Source organism: Ursus americanus, chromosome 13, assembly GCF_024610735.1.
Source record: "Ursus americanus isolate L20-20 chromosome 13, mUrsAme1.1.p, whole genome shotgun sequence".
Taxonomy (NCBI): domain Eukaryota; kingdom Metazoa; phylum Chordata; class Mammalia; order Carnivora; family Ursidae; genus Ursus; species Ursus americanus.
Window position 1 is genome coordinate 66,200,569 of NC_142139.1, and position 23,691 is coordinate 66,224,259.

General features: G+C 50.3%; 1 protein-coding gene across 1 annotated transcript in view; it reads right to left on the minus strand.

The window, feature by feature from the left end:
- DPYSL2 (dihydropyrimidinase like 2) overlaps positions 1-23,691 on the minus strand; it is a 68,465-nt gene that overhangs the window by 13,633 nt on the left and 31,141 nt on the right. The window contains exons 4-8 of the mRNA XM_045773976.2: positions 15,293-15,457; positions 12,796-12,857; positions 12,189-12,269; positions 11,555-11,623; positions 7,834-7,954 (exon numbers count right to left, since the gene is read on the minus strand). Coding sequence (XP_045629932.1) covers positions 7,834-7,954; positions 11,555-11,623; positions 12,189-12,269; positions 12,796-12,857; positions 15,293-15,457 — 498 coding nt within the window. The remainder of the gene's footprint in view (positions 1-7,833; positions 7,955-11,554; positions 11,624-12,188; positions 12,270-12,795; positions 12,858-15,292; positions 15,458-23,691) is intronic.

The following is a 23,691-nucleotide window of genomic DNA, read 5'->3' on the forward strand; positions in this document are numbered from 1 at the left end:
AGCACTTTGACACCTTAAACACATCCTTCCCTGCCACCTCCCCCCCCCACATTCCTTCCCTTCCATCAGGCCTTCTTCCTTTCTCCCCAGCTCATTCCAACAGAGCCTCCCATTCAGAGTTCAGATTTGCTTTTGCTTTCCCCATCCCTCCGCTCATTCTCCACGACACCTCCAGAACGATTTTCCCACGCCAGTCTCTTGCATAAACTCCTCCTAGGCAGCCCTTCTGCCTTCAAGGATTGAAACAAACTCCCCACAGAAGCATCTAATGCCCTTCATCATCCAGCTCTGTATCAGAGTTCATCTCTTCCTCAACACTGTCCACAACTCACCCGGTCCTCCCCTCTAATAATCCAATAATCACCCAGTTTTGAATTTTCTGATTCTCCACTTGATGGGAGAATTCCTGAAGAAAATGAGTGCCTGCCTGCACACAGTAGGCACTCAATGCATGTGTGTCACCCTGACGAAAGGATGTAATACCTCATTAGCCCAAGGCATCAGCGCTGGAATTTGACCTCAGCCAGCCTCAACCACCACCAGGAATGCACCTCTCCTCACCTCCTCCCAGGGCACACAGGGCTGACCCACCCCCACAGCAGTCCCCACGGGGTTCCCTCTTCTCTAAACACAGGGCCCTCAAGGCCAAACACTTCCCAGTCAGGAATGCACCTCCTTTCCTCTCCCCAGCCTCATCCAAGGACTTATCTCTTGATAATACCACAACACCCTCCCTTGCTGCTCCAGAGCAGGGCTCCTCCCACGGCCCCCTCTAGCCTCAGGAATTTCACAGAGGAGCGGCTCTCCCTCCCGCCAAGGGAGTGTTAGAAGCCAGGCAGGCAGCTCACTTGAGAAAATCCGTAACAATCCCCAGGCAGGAGGGCCGGTTCCAGAACCCAGGCGAAGTCTCACAGAGCAGGAAGCCCCCAGGCAGAAAAGGGCCAAAGCTCAGAATCACCTGGAAGGGCTCCTGAGTTCCTGACCTACTCAAAGCCTCCCAAGCAGGATTTGGTCCGAGGAGCCAGCTGGGCAGCTGCACAAACTGCTCCAGCTCATCCCCAAGTGGAAAAACACTGCACAATGAGAAGCCTTTAGGGGATGCCAGCGCCATTCTAAGTGCAAATGGCCGAGCAGACCAGCACTGGGCCCCGGGCTCTCACAGGACCTCAGGCTCCCAGCTTTTGGTTTCCAATTCATCAGGACCTGGCTGAACTGATGCTGGCTCTTCCGACCCAGCCAGGTCTGGAGGTCCCGCTCCTGCCCAAGCACAAAGCAGAGATCTCTGTCAGTCATTAGGGAACCAAAGGATCCCACTGTAAAGGTTTTCCGGTTCTGTGGACATGAATAGGTTCGAGAGAGCACAACGCTCAGAGAACAACAGTGGTTAGACCATCTTTGAAAATCTGTGGGCAAGCATAAACATTTTCCTGATTTTCCTCTAACTTGCTCTTGCTCATCCTCTCCCTGAAGCTCTTGTACAAGGAGCAGCTGGTTCCTGTAACACCACCTGGATCCCACAAGTGTGAGTGCCCTTGACCGTGGCCTTTATCTCATGCTGCGAAATACAATGCAGACTTGGGGGGGTGCTCCCGTTCTCTCTGTGCACAGGAACACGCACCTCCCCGCAAAGGGATGAACCCAGCCTGCAGCCCCCGCAAAGTCCAGAACTGGGTCGCAGCTTCAAGGCCATCGTGGACCAGGACATGCCTCCTTAAACCGAGGCTGGGCAGGACTCCCGGGCCAGGGCTGAGCTAAGAGGGGGATCCTGGAGAAGGAGGGACACATCTTGTGGTTCATTTCTGCTTTGTTCTGTTCACATTCCAAGGGATTCAGGGTCCTTGCTGGCTTTTGATTGATTTCTTTAGTCCCCAAAGACAGGGCAGGAGTTAGGCCATCCTGTAGAGGGCCTCCACCTCCAGGGAGACGTGGGACCACAAGTGGGGGGCTCTGTCTCCCAGCACCTTCCCAGGGCACTTCTCCCATTTTATAAACACCGTACCGGAGGGCACCGTGGATGAGCTTTCGGACTTTAATCCGGCCACAGACACCACTAAACTGTGTGCCAGAAAGAATTACCAATAATAATAATAAAAAAACATGAAATAAGCTGAAATGGCCTTTACGCCCTCCTCTAAACACACTGCTGACTCTCTCTTGGCGGCAGTTAGACCTTCATGATTTTCTTCTCCAGGCTTACTGGAGTCTAAACTGAAGGATGTGACCCCGAGCCAGCCTTTGGCAGGCTCCCTAGGATGGCCGGGAACTGCAAGGCCCTGGGGGTGGTGTTTATTCACCACGAGCCTGAGGCCTGAGTGCATTCATGAAGAGTAAATGCAAGGCTGGGGTTTAGAAATGTTTGACAGCTCCCGCTCGGGCAGTTAAGTCATTTCCCATGAACGAGAACCAGGAGGACAAATCCAGAGAAGAAACAATGGGAAACCATGTATGTGTATTTCAAAACGCAGCCACAAAAGCACAGTGAAAAACCAAAAGGGACAGGGACACAGACACACACACACACACACACACAACCATTCTCCCTCTCCTCTCAGAGAGCCCAGGCCAGAATTCAACAGCCTAGGGCCCCTCCACAGATAACCCTGTGGGATTTGGGCACCAAAAGTGGTTCCAGAACAGAATCAAAAGTTTTCTGAATTGGTCCTGGGGTTTCTGGAATTACCTCTCTAATCTGATTTGATTTAAAGGCACGAATGGCCCTATTCCTGGTAGTAAAGAGAGCACTGCCAGTCCAGGGCGTGTTGGGGCAATAGAAATGCACAAAATAGCACCACTGAATACTCCTCTCAAATACTTCTCCTAAGAGACTAAGTTTGGGTTGACCGTGGATTTGATTCCTTAGAACATTTCTGTCAAACTGAGTCTAACGAGGTTGGCTGATTGTTCCTAATTACATTGGACAAAGTGGCGAAAGAAAAGGATGAGTCCAGGGATTTGAACTCCCAGCCCAAGCGCTATAGAAATGAACTGAAAGTTTCTATGTCTGCCCTGAAAGGGAGCCTTATGTCCAGTAGTCTTAGAGTTCAGATGGCTGGAAACCAACCCGAGTCTCATTCTGCAAGTGGCTACTCTGTAAGACGCACTGAAGCCCCAAGCTGCCAAGGGCACTGACTGGGAAGGAAGTCTGCCTCTAGACAGCCTCGGGCTCAGGCTGCAGCAGCGAATCTTCCCTGAGTCTCCAGGCCTGCCTGCCCACCCTGTGGATTTCAGACCTCACAGCACCCACAGCCACGAGAGCCTGTTCCTTAAGACCAATCAATCTTCTCTCTCTCCCCTCTCCTCCCTCTCTCCCTCCTTCCTTCCCTCTCTCTCCCCACCCCCTCTCCCTCTCCACATATATATGGGCTCTGTTTCTCTGAAGAGCCCTAACCCAGATGTTGGTGAGAGTTTATGACATTCACAAGCCAACCCCTATGCTACTCGTCGGGTCAAGATCCTTAGGTTGTGCATTAGTTTAATGCTAAGACTTCATCCCCAAGGTGGGGTGGTCCTCACAGGCCCCATGAACACAAGTTTCTCATTACACCAGAGCCATTCTGATTGACCCACAGGGCATAGGAAGTTTTGGCTCCAGTCTGGGTTCCCAGGGTTTGACATGCCTCAGAGTCACCAGATGTTCTAAACATTTCCGCATCTGAGTTATAGCGGTGGGGCGAGGGAGGAGGATGGAGAAGGACATCCGTCAGATGAGTTACCAGGCACTGTCTACACACCACCATTCATACACAGAAGGCACCACAACCACACTGGAGTCCATTTGTGGACAAAGCAGAGTCTGAGGGAGCCATTTCTGGAGAAATCCCCACACTGGGCTCTCAATGAAAAGAGAGGTGGCCAGGAGTCTGAACTATGGGCTGGACGATCTGGGGCAAGATATTTACTTTCTGCATTTTAACTGCTCTTCCATGAAACAAGCCTATTAAATCGACCAAAGTCTAAGTTCTTTTGAAGGATAAAAATTGCCCCAAATATTCTTCTCCGGGCTGTGTCTTCATTTCCTTATCTGCAGAAGGAGGATGATGATACTCGGCCCTGCTGACGGACACAGCACAGAGGGGACAGCCCGAGCAATGCAGTCTCTCCGGAAGATGGGAAGATGGCAGGTGGTCGTGCTGGGTCAAGTGCACATAGAAAATACTCTCATGTACATTCATCTCACATCCTCACTCGCCTATACCTCCTGTCTTTGATTTAGGAACAGCAGGTTTCTAGTTGGGGAGGCACATGGGCATTAATAAGAAAACATAAAATCATGATCTTTCAACCGCTCCCACTGTAGAGAAATGTCGAGTCCCCTTATGCAGCCTGACCTCCCTGAGGCAGGTGGGGTGTGTCTGTAAACAGTGGCCCCTTCCTCTGTGTTCTAGCCATACCTGGTTTGCACCTCTTTTATAACACTGACCAATTCCCATTGTGACTTTCTATCCAAGTATCCCACCCCGACAAGTGAAAGAGCTGAGGGCTGGGACCATGTCTCGCCTCCAGCACAAAAGCCTGCAGGATCACATAATAAAAGTTTGCTGAATGAACGAAGAATCTCTCCATTTTACAGATGAAGAAAAGGAGCAGCAGAAAGTTGGCAGCGCCTTGATACTTGCTACCAGGGACCAGCAGAACCAACCTGAAGCAGAAAAGAATCCTTAGCAGAAAACCCCTAGCCTGGGTCAGCAGGCGTCCTTGCTGTACTTCTTTTTTTTTAAAAAAAAAAAAGATTTTATTTATTTATTTGACAGAGAGATAGAGACAGCCAGCGAGAGAGGGAACACAGGCAGGGGGAGTGGGAGAGGAAGAAGCAGACTCCCAGCAGAGCAGGGAGCCTGATGCGGGGCTAGATCCCAGGACTCTGGGACCACGCCCTGAGCCGAAGGCAGCCACTTAACGACTGCGCCACCCAGGCGCCCCCCTTGCTGTACTTCTAACCAATGTTTTACTCTTTAATCATGAGAACAGTGGGTACAGCTATTATATGTCTTTACATACAGCAGCTCAGTTAGGCACCACCTTCACCGTACAAGATGCGTCACTATCGCTAGCCCCTGCCCTTGCAGATGGGAAAATGAGACCTAGCGATGGTAAAGGAGCTACCCGGCATCACATGCTCGTGCACATGAGCTGGGATTTGATCCAGGACAGGACACTGATCCCAGAGCGCAAATGTGTAATAAAACCTTATCCTGTTTTCCTTCTTGGTTGTTTGGGAATCTTTGCTTCTGTATTATACACAACTCTACTCGGTGACAAGCTCCAATTTCTACCAGGTTTGTTAAGAAACTAAACCCCAACAGGGCGCCTGGGTGGCTCAGACGGTTAAGCGTCTGCCTTCGGCTCAGGTCATGATCCCAGGGTCCTGGGATCGAGCCGTGGCATCGGGCTCTCTGCTCAGCGGGAAGCCTGCTTCTCCTCCCTCTGCCTGCCGTTCCCCCTGCTTACGCCTGCTCGCACTCTCTTGCGTCAAATAAATAAAATCTTAAAAAAAAAAAAGAAAGAAGAAAGAAAGAAAAAGAAACTAAACCCGATCAGATACGAACATTGCTCATATTAAAATAATCTCAAAACAGGAAGGTAATTCAGATACCTGTGTGGATCTTCAGGCCTGAAGTCAGGCACCTGACAACCAAAGCCCAATCCCACCACTCATTAGCTCTGAGTTTTGGTTTGCTCAGCTGCAAAGTAAACCAAAGTACAAAAATTCCTGCCCAGGCTGCCTCCCTAAGTTGTTTTGATGATGTTCCAACAAGATGGAAAGAGCCTTAAGAGCTCACCAGCAAGCAAGACTCTCTCATTCTTGCTCATTAGCACCTAAATGCACCGGAAATTCCTTTCTGGCAGCTCAGGCCCCTCTAAAGCCAAGGGTTTCACAGACTAAAGGGGGTCGGTTTGAATGGAAAAGCCACAACCATGATGCAGGCACCTGGCAACTCACGAGGAAGGTTCTGGAACAAATAGACTGAGAGGTAGTCCCGTCTTAGTGCTCACTGCCCAATACACACACAGGGTCAAAGTCCTAAAGACGACAGAGGGACATCATCAGGCACTGAGGTGAGAGTATTAGAGCAGGACTGGACTCTACAGTAACATACTCCAGCTCTGCCTCTTCAAATAAGGAAACTGAGGCACAGGAGGAAGTCCCAGCACTGCTGGCAAGGCTGGCTTATTGGCCAGGACTCTGCACCCCAGACCAGGGGCAGCACCACCTGCCACGGCCAGGGACTCATGAGAGACTGACTCCTCCACCCTCCGATTTGGACAAGCGAAAAGTCTGATTCAGAAAGCAGGTTCTCAGGTTTTCCATAATGTTAAATGGAACGTTTAATTATATTAAAATTATGGTAAAATGCTTTACGCCCTATGCCCCATAAGACTCTTAACTCTTTGCTTATTTTTATCACCTGGGTACAGTCTGGTTCCTAAAATAAATAAAGCTGCCCACTAACTTCCCCTTTTCAGTTGGCCCAAACTGTGCCAACTGTCCTCAGGCTCCCAGCAAGCAGCGGTTCTGTGATCAGTGTTGGGGGCTGAGGCCGAAGCAATCGTGTGCCCGGGTGACACAGGGTCCAGGCGAGGGAGCATCTCCTAGAAAACAACTCAATGCTGATTCTGAGTAGATGCTGTTACTTGGGTGAATGTTCCCATATTTCAAAAAGGCAATTCCTACTAGCTGCCAAGAGAGGGCAGGTGTCCAGGAAGATAGGAACGCAGCAACCGTGCGCGGCCAAGCGTCAGGACAGAGGCCGCGGGAGAGCTCCAAGAACCCTGGGGAAGGGGGTCCGTCTGGAAGCCATCCTCTCTGGGGACAAGCTGACTCAGTGGTCATTGAGCAATCTGTTCTAGGTCTCGCACCGAGTCACCCACCGGTGAAAAACTCCGACAGCCCTCCTTCTCCATGCAATCACATCCCGCAGAGAACTAGAAACAGAAGCATAGAGGTCAAACTGCTCCCTTCTTCCCAGAGAAAGAAAAACACAGAGAGAGATAAAGGGATAGAAAGAGAGTGAGAGAGAGACAGACCAGGAGAAAGCTAGACAGAAATCGAGAGAAACGATCAGGCCAGGATGCACGATCACAGCTACACGCCATCAGGCTGTCCGTGGAGCTAGACTCCCAAGCACAGGACACGTGGGCGGTGTGATTACTCAAACTCACAGTCAATGGCAGATGACAAGAGGGTTCTGCCGCATTCATAATGTATAAGGTGCACCACGGACCTGCCTTCGGAAGCAGCAGGGGAAGCTGTACTTAGTAAATTAGTTTCCAAGAACCTTCTCAATGGACTCCCGTGTGCTTACAGAGTGCCAGCCTCAGCCCGGCATATGTCAATAGAATTTACAGGGAGTGACTCAAGCACCAGGAGAACTAGACACGAGGAGGCCCGGGGCAAACATCCCCTGCCCTATGCGCCCACAAGACTCTCTTACCGACCCGGGCAGAATCACTACCAGGCACGGAGCGGGGACTCATTTTGCAATAGAACGTTCCCCAGAAGGATTCTGGGGCAGATGGAGACTGACGCCATCTGTGTATGCGCCTAGTCTACTGAGACCGCATCGAGTTCAGTCCAACTTCTCTATTGACGCGGGGGCCAGAGGGAAATGTGCCTGCCCACCCACTCTTGGCTGTGCGCGGCTTTAAATAGACAGCAACAGGGCGGCCGCAGCGAACAGACGGAGAAACTGGAGCTCCCTGCCTTGCTCGGCAGTAATTAGGTTAATGCTGGAACGTGATGAACGCAGCCCACTTGGCATGCAGGTCTTGAAAAGGAGCCTTCCTCCCTCCCAAACCCGCCCGCAGTTAGACAGCCGGTCAGGCAACACTTACCCTTTTTCCGGGCCTGGGCGATGACTTCGGCCGCGCTCTTGCTCATCACCTTGGTGACGTACAGGGGGCAGTTGGTCTGGTTGGCAATGGTAATCGAGCGATTCACGGCTTCAGCCTCGACCTACGGAGGAGCATGTGGACATGAGAATTGTACCCAATCCGCGTCCATTCCACGAGCCCATCTTTACCCTCAACCCACAGAGGGAGGCCAAGAGGAACGAGAGGGCACCGTGTCCTCAAGGTGCTGCCCTGAGTGGCCCCGCAGGTGAGGGGATGGGCCTTTGCCTGTGTCACTCAATACTGATGGGTGGAAATGATGGGACAATTCCTTCCTACACCTCGTGAGTGGCTGGAAGGGTGCCCAGGAAACCTACACCATCAGCATCAGCCTGGAGTTGATGAGAAATGCAGATTCTCAGGCCCTTTCCGGACCCACCAGGTCAGTAACTTTGGGGCTGGGACCCAGAACACGGGTCTTAATAGCTCTAGGTGATTTCTGTGGTTGCTCCTATGAGAAAACCACCAGGCACAGAAACAGAGTGCTCCCCGGTCAGTGCGTTCCTTCCAGCTGCAGGGTTTTAAGTCAAGCCACCCAGTGATGAGATTTTCGTGCTTGGGCTTCTATCTGACACCCACAGATGGACCCAAGGAACAAAGCAACCTCACAGGGCTCTGGGAATGGAGCAGGCAGATTTGTGTCAAGCAATGGTCTTCAGTACGGGAAACACGTCCTGGCTGCCCAGGCTGGTACAACCTTCAGCGGGAGATGGGAGAGCTGCTCCAATTAATAATATGATCCTTTAAACCTGATGCTTCAATAAATAATATTCCAAAAATCCCAAGTGATTACTGCTAACTACCTGACCAGGTAAGACGACTGAGATCAAGGTATACCCCATAGAATGGGCAACTGCTGAACACGTGAAATGGTAGAATGATGGATCTCCCCAGATCCTGGCAGAAACCGTGGCTTCAACTCCTCGTGGCAGGGGGCTGGGTTGGACTCAGATTTTTTGTACCTTCTGTGCCCCACCCCCAAGAGTTCCCAGTGTAGTGCCTGGTACACACAGCAGTCACCCCAAAATGTTTACTGAACAAATAAATTACCTTATTGTATGTTTAATGGTTGAAGCGAAGCTGTTCCATACAGAGCTGCTACTTTTCATAAGACATAGCTGAGCTCCTAACTGAATTATCTTAGCTAACCAAGTTTCTACAGGAGCTTGGCCAAGAGCTGAAGTTCTATAATTGCATTAACCGGTAATCTAATTTAATCAACGAAGACAACTTCTTTCACGTTGGCCCTTTCAGGCATCAACTATGTGAAGAGAGAGGTCTCAAAATTCAAAGGCAAACCAAACGGCTCTTGAAAAAGCTCATTAAACATCCAAATGTTTTTAATTCCTGGAATAGCTGAGCCATGGCCCTCCCTCTCCGTGACTCCAGTTACAACAGAAGTGCCTCTGGCCCAGGGAAGCACAGAGGAGGGATGGCCTGAATCTCTGCGGTCACTTCAAGAGTCCACAGTGTGAAGCATGGAAAAGACTCCTCTAGAAGCCTCCCGGCTTCCCAGGGGCGCCAATGACTACCCAATTAATTGGCCCAACACCAGTACTTCTCAAAGTGAACAGAGGCACTATTAATAACTGCATGGGAGCAATGGGCGTGGACTGGGGCTGTCCTGGGTGAGCTAGAATGCGAAATCAGACTAATTAGGAAGCAAATGGAGCGAAAGTGCCCGTTCTATGGGGGCCCTACCCTGCAGGACTGGCTTCCCAGGGCCCTGTGTGGATTCGCTCATCCGCCGTGAGGTGAGGGCTGACCCCTCCCCTGCTCCAGTACATGCCCCAGTGAGGACACAGGCCTAACTACAAGATTACCTCATGGAAAGAGAAGGTCACTTAAACCCCAAGTCTCTGTGTTCCACCCAGAAACGTGGAAGGATCGACATTTACCCTTGCGTGTGTACCTGTCCACGCCCCTTACGCACAGTGAACTGATTTAAATAATACCAACTTAAAATATAATGAGGGGCGCCTGGGTGGCACAGCAGTTAAGCGTCTGCCTTCAGCTCGGGGCGTGATCCCGGCGTTATGGGATCGAGCCCCACATCAGGCTCCTCTGCTGTGAGCCTGCTTCTTCCTCTCCCACTCCCCCTGCTTGTGTTCCCTCTCTCGCTGGCTTTCTCTATCTCTGTCAAATAAATAAATAAAATCTTTAAAATATATATATATATATATAATGAAAATAGTATTACAGCTCATAAAGAGTTATCAAGGATTTGGAGGGGTCATCTAGCCTTGCTGATTTTTAAGATCGGGCACCCCAAGATCCAGAGAGGAAAGCCACTTGTCTAGGAACACACAGCAGTGTTGGTACACACAAGAGAATCAGAATACACGACACTGTCTATACACACACAGTGTCTGTACACAACACACCCTCTCACACCCAGTCCCCCAACTGTCGGTATAGCCCAGTCACAGTTCCCACAGGGCCCAGCTGTCTGTCTGTCCTGTCAGTTTGTGTGTGTGTGCACGTGCAGCAGGAAGGGCAGGGCAAGGAAGTGCAAATCCTCAGTGTGTGCGAGACATTCCAAGTGCCTCCCCCTTCTCTTTTTTCAGCCTCTTTCTGACATTCTTTCTCCTTTCCCAGCCTCACTTTTCCCCCAAAGTCAGAGGAAAAAGGCTGTGGATACCCCGACCTCCTACCCCAGCCCGGACAAACTTGTTGATGGCACCCTTGGTCTCAAACCCTTGTGAATCTGTTTTCTCCTTAGGGGGAGCAGGTGCCCCCCTGCACCACGGCTCCTAAAATGCACACTTTCCAGAGCTGGAGGGCACCTCCCCGTTCTCAAGTTCTGTGCTTTGGGGGCACTGGTCCCATTCACACTCCGCTTATCAAGCATCTCCCTCCACCTGTTCCCACAAAGAAAAATCCTACTGTTAAGTCAACATCCAGTTCCTTGAGGCCTTTATCTGCCCTTCTCTGCCTGTCACTTCTTTCCCGTAAGGAAAAGTCTGTTCATTTCCATGAGACCCCGCAGCATTCTCTTTGCTCAGAGCCTCCAGGCTCTCAAACGTCTGACCCTGAGCTTTTCATCAAGGAGCCAATTTCCGAAAAGGTCACACATTCGAAGTTTACAAAAAGAGATTCCCCAGCATAGAAGATGTGAGTACCTCCCTTCTGTCTTACAAGCCTCATCAAACAAGACAGTGACTCAGCCTGTGCCCCTGCTCTCACTGATCCCCCCAGGGTCTGTAAGATTGTCTGCCACTCTCTGCTAGTTCCCCGCGCAGACTTCCCATGGAAAAACTTACAATTCCCCTCATGTTTTTTAGCAATTTAGAAGAGCTTTTAGATCCCTATGACCATGTCTTGGTGATGGTGAGATTTTGGAGGCCCCACGCTATGAATGGCGAAACGCACGCTGCAGGATGCTAACAAAAAGCTGTTTGACTCTATCCAAGAAAGGGCTTGGAGAATCAGAGGCACAAAGGAGAGCCTCCAGGCTAAACAACCCACACGGCTGGACTCCACAGCTCAGGTGAGGACTTCACTTGGCTTACGCAGACACCCACGCGTGTAACCTGTGACTTCTCAGAGGGCCCAAATTCAGATCCTGAAAAGCCCCAGTCTCGACAGGCAGGAGGTGGGCTCTAGTGGCTGTGGCAGCACCCAAGGGACACCGAGTCACGCGTCCCACTCAACAGATGTTCACCTCCTCAGGCCGGCTCAGCACGTGTCCCTCGGGGCCTGTGATGCCCAGATCCAGGATCCTCTGCTGTTCCTGCAAAGGGTAAAGAAAGCCAGGCCATCAAGGGGAGCTGGGCTGCAAATGGCTCTGATGCCTGGAGATCTTTTACCCAAAGGTCACTCAGGCAAGATGTAAAAATGGCCTTGCTGACCGCGCAGCCCTCATTCCAGGACCTCAGGAATAGAAGGGTTCACTACCCTGTTCCCCAGTTCTGCCTGAGCTCCCAAGTGTGTTCAGCTCTTCTCCTGGGATGCTAGAAGCCCACGTGTGCCCAGCCCTGGGCCACAGTCTCAAATGCCTGTGTGTGGTCGCCCACCCCGCCCGCCCCGCCCACCCCAGAGGCAGCTGCCCGCCAGCACCGAGGGAAATGACTCCTCTGTGGAAAGGGAACAGGCTGCTTGTCCCACAGAGCACAGGGAGGCGCGCGTCACCAACATCCACGCTGCCAGGGAGACTGCCAGCCCCGTGCCCCAGGCCGGTAGCACCGAGTCACCCTGCTTTCCCTCCTTGCAGCTGAGCTACAGAGCGGCTTCCCTTTCCCGAACGCGCCTCTCGCCCTGCAGGTCATGAAGACACCACGAAGAGGAAAGCGCCGTACCTCTGCAATGATGTCACCGTTTTCTGCATGGACTTGGGCGATCGCACCGATATCCCGGATCACACTCAGGACTTCATAGATCTGAGGGGGGAGAGCAGAGACAGGGATGTCCATCTCCCCGTTCACGAGTACAGCCACTCCCCTGCCGGCCACAGGGTCAGGAACAGCACCCGAGGCTGTTACTACTAAAGCCAACTCTCTTGACATGCCCCAAGGTCAAGGCTTCTGGCCACCTGTGGCAGAGCAGGACCACTCAGGAATCAAGAGGCAGCATAACCTAAAGGATGTGGAGTAGGGGAGGCTCATGCAGGACACCTGGGCCTGCAGCAGGTTTGCTGAGCTGGCTATGAGGACACCTCTGGGCCATGCTGTCCCACAGGGGCAACTCTGAGGCTGACTTGAGAGCCTGGTGGAACACCGCTCGGGGGGGCCACGGCACTGGGGTCATTCCCTCCCTAAAGGTAAAGTTACGCCAGGGGCCTCATCCACTAGCCATTTCCCACGAAGCGAAGGGACATAGACACAGGAGGCAGCCTCCAAGACAACAGCATTGGCCCCAATGTGCCAAATGCCAGTGAGCTTGTGCAGAAAAGCCAACTTTTCTTACCTGGGAATCAGTTAGCTGGAAGCGATCCTTGAAAGCCATGTACACGAGGAAGGAATTCACCCCTAGCAGACAGACGAAACAGAGAGGTGGAGATGTGACTTTAATAAATAAACCAAATAATCTTGAAGCAAATAAGAACGGCATAATACAATGCATATGTGTATACAGAGAGAGAGAGAGAGAGAGAGGAAGGATGGGAGACAGAGACAGACGAAGAGACAGAGAAAGAAGGATAAAGCAAATGGGGTAAAATATAAAGAATTGGTAAAAAAAAAAAAAATCTGGGAATAGGGTGCAAAAGTTCTTTTTAGTATCCTGACGCTTGCCCATATTATACATACATCCAAATACACAGCAGTGTTATTCACAATAGCAAAGGGCAGAAGTGACCACTGACAGACGAATGGAAACACGAAACGTCACACAGCACACAACAGAATATTATTCAGCCTTAAGCAGGAAGGAAGTCCCGTCACGTGGATGAACCCTGAGAACATTATGCTAAGGGAAATATGCCCGTCACTAAAGGACAGATATGCAGGATTCCATCAATACGTCAAACTTACAGAGACAGAAAGGAGAATGGGGGTTACCAGGGGCTGGAGGAGGGAGGGGATGGGGGCTTCGTGTTTAATGGATATGGCGTTTCAGTTTGGAAAGATGAAAAGTTCTGGGGATGGATGGTGTGACGACTGCACAACAATGTGGATGTACTCGATGTCACTGAATTGTACACTTAAAAATGACTAGGATGATAAATTTTATTTTATGCTGTATTTTACCACAATTTTAAAAATTAAAAAATAAAAACAAAAATTGCCCTCGACTGTTGTGACTTTAAGAAGAACACGAATTAGAAGATTTGGTAGATGAAGATCTATAATAAATGTCTTTTCTTCGGTAAACACACTGCACTCCAAGCTGATTTTTACGAAATCTTTTTAAGTAAGAAAGGGTCCAACAAGCCGATGTCGCAGTTCTCACCCTGGCATTTCAGAGTCCTTGTCACCCGAGGCACCAGACCAAATATCCCTGCCCCACATTCATCACAATGGTAAACAACTGTACTGACAACCTTCTAGTCCTGGAGCTTAATTCAAGCCACCTGGGGGTGCTGGATGCTGCCCGGGGTTCAGTGGCTCGGGACATCCCAGCCTTTCTCTCCTGCCAGGCAACAGCTGCTATGGTAACCCTCCTGGCTGATTTGAAGTCGATTCATTTTCAGTATGGAAAGTTAAACCCTCTTGAGCCTCAGTATTCTCAAAAGTAAGAAAGGTCAAGGGTTACCTATTTTCTTTTAGGTAGGACCTTCGTACCTGAAAGAATCTTAGGCTATCTAGTCCAATACCCTCATGTAAGAGATATTTTTTTTTTAATTGGGACTCATAAAATTTAAGTAATTCCCCAAGGTCATATAGCCGGTATGTGTAAGAGCAGACGAATAGATCCAAGACTCCAGACTTTCATTCTGGGTGCTTTCTGCCATATGGATATCTACCATATCCATGCCTAGAGATTTTCCTCCTGCTATTTTACTCACAGCTCATGGTACTTCTGAGCTTAGAAGTCTTGGAACATGAAAGTAATAGGTGCTTCCCTGACAGTTAAGATCCAGTGAGGTCAACACATCACCCCAGGAGTCTAGTCTATAGCCAAGCTCAAGAGGACCCCAGAAGATGATGGGACTTGGTGATACCACCTCAACTCCCAAGGTTCCTGTGGACAAAAGGGTCCCAGAGGCACCTTGAGGTAGTCCAGATTCCTCCAGTCTCCCCAGGAATCTTCCAGAGCCCCACCTCTGGAATCTTACTCCCTACAACAGTCCTATGGGATAAAAAAGACCCAGGCAACTGGGGGCTCAGTTGATTAAGTGTCTGACTCTTGGTTTTGGCTTAGGTCATGATCTAAGGTTCGTGAGATCAAGCCCCGCTTCCGGCTCTGTGCTCAGCAGGGAGTCTGCTTGAGATTCACTCTCTCCCTCTGCCCCTCCCCCCACTCTCTCTCAAATAATCTTAAGAAGAAGAAAGAAGGAAAGATTCTTCAGGTTGTCCCAGAGCCTCCTCACCCTCAAATCTATCCTGGTTCTAATAGGTTTATACAAAGAGCTGGCCTGAGTCGCCCACTCAGATCCTGGGCACCCGCCCCCTCCATGATTGCCCAGAATCCTCACTGGGATAGGCATTCTTGGGTTGGCCTAAACTCTGCAACCCGGCTGGGTGCAGTTCCCTCAAACCAGTAAGCTGTGAGCAGTTGTTACATAAGAACCGGTCCCCATGGTGAGGCTCAGGTTCTCATGTCCATGAGAGCTTCTGTTGCTGCACTGGGTTTGGTCACCTCCAACGGCACCAGCTGCAGCTCAACCCCCTCTCCCGGCAGGCATGGAGGTGAGGCACGGAAGGGGTCTGCAAGCGTGATTCACAGAGCTTTCCTTCACAGAGCTGTCAGCTCCTGCGCTGAACTGGAAATATCCCCAGAGCTGTTGGTCAGCACAACCTACCGTGGTCCTTCACCAGGGCCTCCATCTCCTCCTGGATGCCCTTATGCCACTCAGTGATGTCCACGTGCAGAGAGTAGTCACAGCAGGACTTGCTGTCAGCCCATTCCCTCCACTGGTCAAAGGCTGCCAGCAGGCTTGTCCCGGGCTCGGGCACGACATGGTCAACTGGAAAAGAAGAGACATTGGTCGTCATCAACAGAAGTCTCAAGGGCCATGGGTAAGCAGCTGTTTTCCCATTTCAACCTTGAACAAGGCTCCTTGGGTTCAAAATCGAGATGGCGATCTCTATAACCAGCTTCTAAGAATCCACTGAAACCAGCCGACTTCCCAAGAGGGAGAAAGCAGAAACTTGGCATGGCGTGATGACTCCAGCGAAACCACGCACGCAATGCCCGGATCTGATCGCCCAGCTCAAAGGCCCTGAAAGCACGTATCTCGGGCACATTTCACGGAAAACGAGTCCTTATGGACAATGGCAGTGTCAAATGGCCAGCCAGAGCTGCCAACCCTTTCTGGGTGTTGATAGCTGCCAGTGAGATGCCCCCCACCAGACGGCAAGGAACCTGAAGATGCTGGACCACAGCCATGCAGACTGGGGCTTTTAAAGGTTCCCGGCATATCCAGTCTCTCTGCACTGCTCATATTTCTGCTGCATAATGCCACTTTGTAATTTAAGGGAGATCTTTCATCTTAAGAGCTCAAAGTGTCTTTTAAAACGGTGGTTATTGTTATATTGTTATTGAGTTAGGCTGAGATGGAGGACAGGGGACTTCGGACTCCGGCTGACCTGAGTTAGTCTCCTGGCTCCACCACCTACCAGCAACGTGCTCTTGGGTAAGCGGCTTAATCTCCACCACCCTAAGTTTCTGGAGTGGTTCAAAACGGGGATATGAACTGCCACACACATTTCTTAAGATGACTGAGTGAAACAGCATATTCATCGATCTTTTGTCATTCGCCTATTTAAATCCTCCAACAGTCTACCCTTGCTCTTAAGATAAGGAATCGGGTCCCCAACAAGGTCCACAAGATTCTGCCCAGCTTGGCCGTTGCCTACCTCCGCAACATCACTCTGGGTTATCTCCCACCTTGCACGCTGCTCTCCAACCACCTGGGCTACCTTTCAGTTCCTGCTCCCTTCTGCCACAGGGCCTTTGCAGAGGTAGTGTATCTCTAGTCTCAGAGAGCTCTCACCCAGTGACCCTGATGATGAAAGGTTTACCAGAACAATGACTCCCCATCTTCTGCACAGCGACACTAAAATAGGAAGTGAAAAGACTTGTCCAAGGTCAAACCAAACTTACGCAACAAAGAAGATAAAACCCAGGACTCCAGACACCTAAAGCAATGAATCATTCTTCTAAATAAAATATTAGATTGTCTACACCCAGGTAAGCAGTTCTCAGCCAAGAAAATGCCAGTCCAGGCAATGCTAGTGAGCTCGAATTTCCGAAATGGATCAAATCTTGCAGATGCTCCTGAACGGTAATCAACGGAGCTTAGTTTTATAGGTCTCAAAAACATGGACATCTAAGCTGCATTTTCTTTTGATGAAATGTACTTTTTTTTGATAAGTAACAGTATATGTAATTAAACAGGTCCAGCGCTGGTACTGTAACACATATAGTATTATCTAATGAAAGCAACGAGGACATGCAGTTGTAATGCAAGTCGGTTCCGTCTGTAAAATGCTAACAGAGAAACCCTGACAAAACAATTCCAATTTTCTTAAATTGTGTCCCCCCACACCGGAAGAAGAAAAGGGGAGTGGAGAAGGGGGAGAGGAAGAGGAGGGGGAGGAGGAGGAGAAATACTGACTTTGTGGCAACCACAGTTTGGACAGAATCTCCCTAGTCATGACCCTGGCTTCATCTCCCATCCCACCAAGCCAGCCAGCATAAGCAGCCAGATGGATCTTCTTAAATCTTTCCCCAGATCCCGTCACTCCACTGATGACTCCTTCAGTAGCTGTCCACCACCCTGAGAGTCAAATTCAAATCCCCTCCCTTTGTCCTGTGGATCGGGTCCTCTTCTCACCATCGTACTCTCTGCCCCAGCCCCGCTCATCACCATCAGCCCCCAGCTGTTTTCATTCCTTGACCTGCCTGTCTCCTCCCCACCTCCAAGCCTTTGTACCAGCAGTTCTCTCTTTCTGGAAACCCATTCCCCTGGCTCTTTACTTGGGCATCCTCACCTCCTCGTGACTATCTCAGGGTCGCATTCCCATCTAACTTCTGTCCCCTGTTCCCCACATTTGCTATCTGACTCCCCCACTAGGATGTAAACTCCCTCAGCACAGGGATTAAGTGCCTGGATAGAGGAAGTGCTCGATAAACATTTTCAATAAATGAATGAATGCTCCCTTCCAACTCGCATTCCTCCCGGCAAGATCCAGTCAAGCACAGACGAGGTGCTCTCCCAGAACGCAACCAGATTTTCCTGCTCAGCCTCAAGTATAGGTAAGGTCGTCTGGTGCTAAGCTACTCAAACTTGAGTGTGTTTAAGAATTCTTTTGAGAGGGGACGCCTGGGTAGCGCAGTCGTTAAGCGTCTGCCTTCGGCCCACGGCGTAATCCTGGCGTTCTGGGATCGAGTCCCACATCGGGTTCCTTGTCTGGGAGCCTGCTTCTTCCTCTCCCTCTCCCCTGCTGTGTTCCCTCTCTCGCTGGCTGTCTCTCTGTCACATAAATAAAGAAAATCTTTAAAAAAAAAAAAAAAAAGAATTCTCTTGAAAGCTTATGAAAACACAGGTTCCTGGACATCAACCCCAGGGTTTCAGATTCTGTAGGTGTGGGCTGGCACCTGAGAACTTGCATTTTTAATAATCTCTCTTGGAGCGGAGATGTCTGCCTTGGACCACGCTGAACATCACTAACTGGGTGCAAATCTTTTCCCATTTACTTCTCCTACCACGTGAATTCACTCCTGCCCATTTTACCATGAGGGTCCCGTTGTATGACCCACCAGCATTATCAATTACAAAAAAATATCAGGTTCCCTGTGGCTGTAATATGATGGCTACCTTCCATTTCCAAAAACAGCTCCTACAGTGACAAACTCTTGCAAAGTCAAGACAAAGCTGAGGACTCCAGGGAAATCCACATGTTTCAGCTAAGAGCTAATGACACTCAAGAAACGTGGCCACGAAAAGCCTCCTCATGTTTTCCCACAGTTCTCTTTCCATAGGAGCTCTCTCCGGGGAAAAGCTGCTCCAGGGAACAGGGCAGAATGTCATCCTTGCTTCCGGAGGGAGCAGAGATTCCTCACTGAAGACACAAGCCTGCAAAGGATTTGCCCAGAACTCACAGGCCTTTCCTCTGGTGATTTTCCTAAGCTATCTGTCCCTGCAAGAGTCTGGCTCCTGCCTGGCAGCTGACTTTTTCCCCTCATGTAAGAGGTGAGAGAAAGCTCATCAACCCAGCCTTCCACCAGACAGGGAAGAGAATGGCCCTGGGGTCAGCAAGCTGGGTCTTGCCGTGGCTCTGCCCTGCTGCGTACACTCTTTGGGAACTCCACTCCTCAGGCATAAAACATGGGCCTGAACTACCCACTGTGAGGGCTGCCCGGAGGTTTAAGAAAGCGTGAATGAAAGCACCAGGCAAAATGTCCGGCACACACTGAGTTTTCGTTCCCCTGGGATGAACACTCAGAAACATGCTGTGGTTTCAGTGGTGGGCCCGTGAATCGGCTCTAGGAGGGAGCCAAGAACATGCCCCGGGGACAGTGGCCTGAATCAGAGTCACAACCAGGGTCTGGAAGTGCCTGCATCTAGAAGACACCAGCTACTTCCAAAAGACTATTATTACTTCTCTTAAAACTGTCAAAAGACCCAAATTTTTTTAACAGCGTTATTGAAATGTAATTTACATGCTACACAATTCGCCCATTTAAACTGTATGATTCAACGGATTTTAGGCTAGTCAGACAGTTGTGCGACCAAATGTAATCGTGGAACATCGCCCAAAAAAGAAACCCCCTACCCATCTGCAGTCCGTCCCCATTCCCTCCTAAGCCTGTTGCTCCCAGCCCCAGGCAACCACTAATTTGCTCTCTGTCTCAACAGATTTGCCCCGTCTGGATATTCATGTAAATGGAGTCATACAGTATGCGGTCTTCTGTGTCTGGCTTCTTTCACCCGGCATCATGTTCTCAAGGTTCATCCACATGGGAGCAGGTCAGCCCTCCATTCCTGTTTATTGACCTGAGTGCTTTTAGTACCGTATTTGTATATTTACAGGACATTAGCAAGATACTGGACACAAAATAAATAAACTGCTCCTTGAAAATTCAAATACAGAACTCCTCTGGAGTTTGCAAAATTTAAAGACCCTGTGTTTTTAACTTTTTACTTTGAGGTAACTGTAGGTTCACATGAAGTTGTAAGAGATCCTCAGACCCTCCACCCAGTGTCCCCCAGTGGTAACATCTTGCTTCACCTTAACACGACATCACAACTAGGATGTCCACATGACACAATCCAAGGCGCCACACTTTTAAAAGGCCAGCAGTTGGTGTCTGTGATCAGCTCTCAAGGGGCCCAGCATTCCTGAGAACACAGAGGTGCCAGAAAGGTCATCACCACAGTGCCTGTTCAGGAATTGAAGTGGCTGAGCTGGAACCCCATCCCAAAAGTCTGCTGGGGAAAAGCAGGCGGAGCAGGAGAAAGAGGGGGACAGCCCTGCTGAGTCCCCCCTCTGGCCCCAGCCTCTCTGAAGCCTCACACACGGTTGCATGGAGGGCAGCAATTCTAGAAACTCCATTTAGTACACACACCACCCCACCCTCCCCATGGCATTAACTCTATCAGAATTGCCCATCTCCTGCCTCCCATTCCAGAACCGTCGCTGCTTCATTCTCTAGTCCCTGCACTTAGCCGTCTGTGCGTGTCTCTCCTGTTCTTGTCCTAGATGGAATCAGCAGGCTTGAATTAAAAGCATCAGGGAGGCGGCAGCACAAACCACCGCTGGCTCATTGATGGGGCATCCTACTCAGCAAAATGCTGGGTGACCTATTCAGCAGAGAGTGGCTTTTGTTAGTGGAGAGATAAGAGCCTTTGAGAGCCCCGGGCCTGCCAGTTAGAATATCATGGTTTTGTTCTGGACAAAAGCAGAAAGGGAAGAGAAAGCACCTGTCCTTGGGAACATAAGGGGTACCCAGAGGAGAGGCGGTGGAAGCAATGGAGCTAACACCTGTACCTAAGCCACAGGGTTCCAGGGAGGTGTAAACGAATTGGCATGGGAACCCCCTAGAAGGATGTCTGCTACAGAGCCGTGCTCAATAAACACCAGGAGCAAGACAGTCACATGCCTTTGTAAGGAGAACTACCACACATAGACCCCTCCGGGAAGAACTTCAGGTGCCTCTAAAGCACACGCGCACTGCGCTGCCGACTTGCCTTGCTCAAATACACCGCTTCTCCAGCAATGCCAAGAAGCGTTTCCCGAAGAGCTGGAACCACCTGGAATGTTTGTGCCTGGTTTGCTCATCTACAAACCGGTGAGAGTTGCACATCTCACAGCACTTGTGAGCGCTCCATAAGGTGGTATTAGTTAACAACAAAGCGCTATTCCAGTACGAGCGCATCCTCTCCATGTGTCCCCCAAAGCATCAAGCAGGAGGACTGGCATCCGGAAGGTGCTTAATAAGCAGAGAGACCAAACGTCACACATGCCTCTTGGCCAACTCTAGGACCGAAGCACTGAGGAACCTGTTCCTTCAAGAGGCCCAGCCATGGATGGGGCTCTGTGATTGAACACTGCGACCATGGATCCGTAGCACTCCCTGGGACAGCTCTTGGAGCACACAGCTTTCCTGTCCGCCTGCCATATGGATTCACTGAGGCTGGCTGTTAAATCCCAGCCTTCTCAAATGCTGGCAAGGGGACCCCCCCACACTGATTACCTTTAACATACGTGTAATCCACACACTTCAAAATGGGAGGAACGGTAAAAATAATCCCTATTGAACACTTCCTATGTCTGGTGCGATTTCATGCATCTCCCGCGGATTTTCTCGTTTACTCCTTACATCGGCCCCGTAACGCTGGAGCCAGTGTGGGCCCCTGTTTTCAGTTGGAGAAGCTGAGGACAGTGGAGTTAAGTAACCTGCTCATATTACTTAAAATGCAGAAATGCGTACAGAAGATCTGCAACGTTCATACCCCTGCGCCTCGGCCAAGCACGGCCCTTGGGAGACCTCTGGAAGGTGGTCGATAACGTGGCCATAGCCGTACAACTGCTGACTGGCAGACACGGAACGTGAGCCCAGGAAGTCTGACTCCAGAGCCTCTACTCTTAAAAGAGTGGGGAGGGGTGGATCACTGAGAAGTGAAATGGAGCCTTATCCCTTTGTATGTTACAACTACAGCATGTCGCTCAATTAATTCAATAAACAGAAAACTGTGTAATTAGCCTAACAAGTCCAGGGATATTAACTCATGCTCCTAACTGCTTGACCTTGGAGGCACCTGGGTAATCCCCTATTTCTCTCTTTGCCAAACTTTTTTTAATGTAATCTTGCTTCTAAAGCTAAACCAATGCAGTCATACAAAGCAAGCTGAGCCAGGAGTAATTGTTCGGCATCCACTGATCACTGCTAGAATCATTAAGCCAGAATCTGGAGGGAATAAGGCTGAATAAGGCTGAAGCAAGATCCAGTAAAATGTATTTATAAAACAAGCAAATAAACTCTTACGTGACCTGAAGATCAGCCAGCTTCAGAAGAAAACAAAGAGGGAGAAGATACAAACCATACCCTTAACATGCTGAAAATCTAGTTTGGGGGAAAAAAAAAAAAAGACATTCAGGAGTGCATGGAGGAAGAGATTTTGCTCGATCCTCAGGCTACCCCTACCCTGCCCTTCCCACCAAGCTCTGCAAAGAGTTGAATGCTGTTAAGCCCCACTTTGTCACCTCCCATTCACTCTCGGACCACTGCACCCTTGGCTGTACGGCACCGGCACCCCCGAACGAGCTCTCAATTCCTCCCATCCCCTGGGGACCACTGCCCGCCCTCCGCGGCCTTGGTGGGACTGCCCACTGCACCCTGCTGCCCATGCCCGCCCTGGCTTCCGGACAGCCCTCCGCATGTCAGCCTCTGCTTCTCTGAATAACTGTCCCTTCACCCCTCTTTCGCCCCAATATTTTCAATGCTGGCGTCCCCAGGAGCTCTGTCCGACTTCATTAAATTCCACTCACATGTCTGACATTTATTCAAAAGGTCCTGAGCCAGGGATCTGAACAGCAGAACCGCAGGCCCTTTTCCAGCTGGCCCGCACAGGGCCCCTTATTTCTCGCTCTAGCCTCTTTTCGGCTCTCCTTGCCCCCGCCATGTCCTCTTTTTCCTCCTCCTTCCTCAGCTTCCTGAAGTCTTCCGCAGTGCCTCTCGGGCTCAATATCTGACAGGTGACGGATCTGGGGACTGGGCAAATTCTGGGATCTGCAGCTGGAAGCAGGGGAGCCCCCTGCAGTACCTATCATGGCCAGCTTCTGCCACGTGAAGGGAGCTGCCCATCGAGAAGCTGGGGGTGGGCACCAGGAGCTTCCCACCTGCAGTCCACACCTCCTGCCCACCCATTTCCCTTCCTGTGTCCTGCACCCGCAGGAATGAGATTGCCATTCCTTCCAGGCTGCTGGAAGATGACTCTGGGAGTCCGGGAGCTAGAGCTGGAATCTGACAGCAGGAAAGAAGTGGAGAGCAGGGCAGAGAAGGCTCAACTTCCAAACCGAGCATTATTTCTGATTCTAAAGACGATCCTGGAAAGACATCCTGAGCTTTCTTCCATTTTCACAACTTAACACCGCCATAACCAGAGCTCCCCACATTAGAGAAATATATCCACCCCTCCAGAAGTATTGTTCAATGGGCGTGGGACAACGGACCCATGTTATAACTTCATACCACTGTTTGCATTTATTTGATGGCAAGAATATCAACCTCACATGGGTACAGCTTGTCAGTGATTCACAAAGTGCTAGCACAGGCCTTACACCACTGGATGCTTACACTAGGGAGGCAGACACGGCTCCCACGCTGGCGTCACAGACAAACTGTGGCTGTGAGACGTGCCTGCAGTCAAGCAGACAAAAACTCACAGAGCTGGAGTCCAAACCCCCCTGCTTTACAGCCTTTACAAACCTCCACCTTCTTGGTGTTTCTATGAATACCACTCACCTCAACTCTTCCAACCTAGGCTGTTTTCTATCATCAAAAACACCTGCAGGTTCACTTACATGCACTGCTAATGACCTTAACCGAGTGGACAGAGGAGGAAATGGCCAATGTGAACCGGTGACAGTCAATTTGGGATGTCAGATAAAAAGCTTGTCAAAATGTCCGCACCTCGTAAAACCCTTTTCTTTGAGGCTTGGCATAGCCCGCACATGGCCTAGCGAGCACATG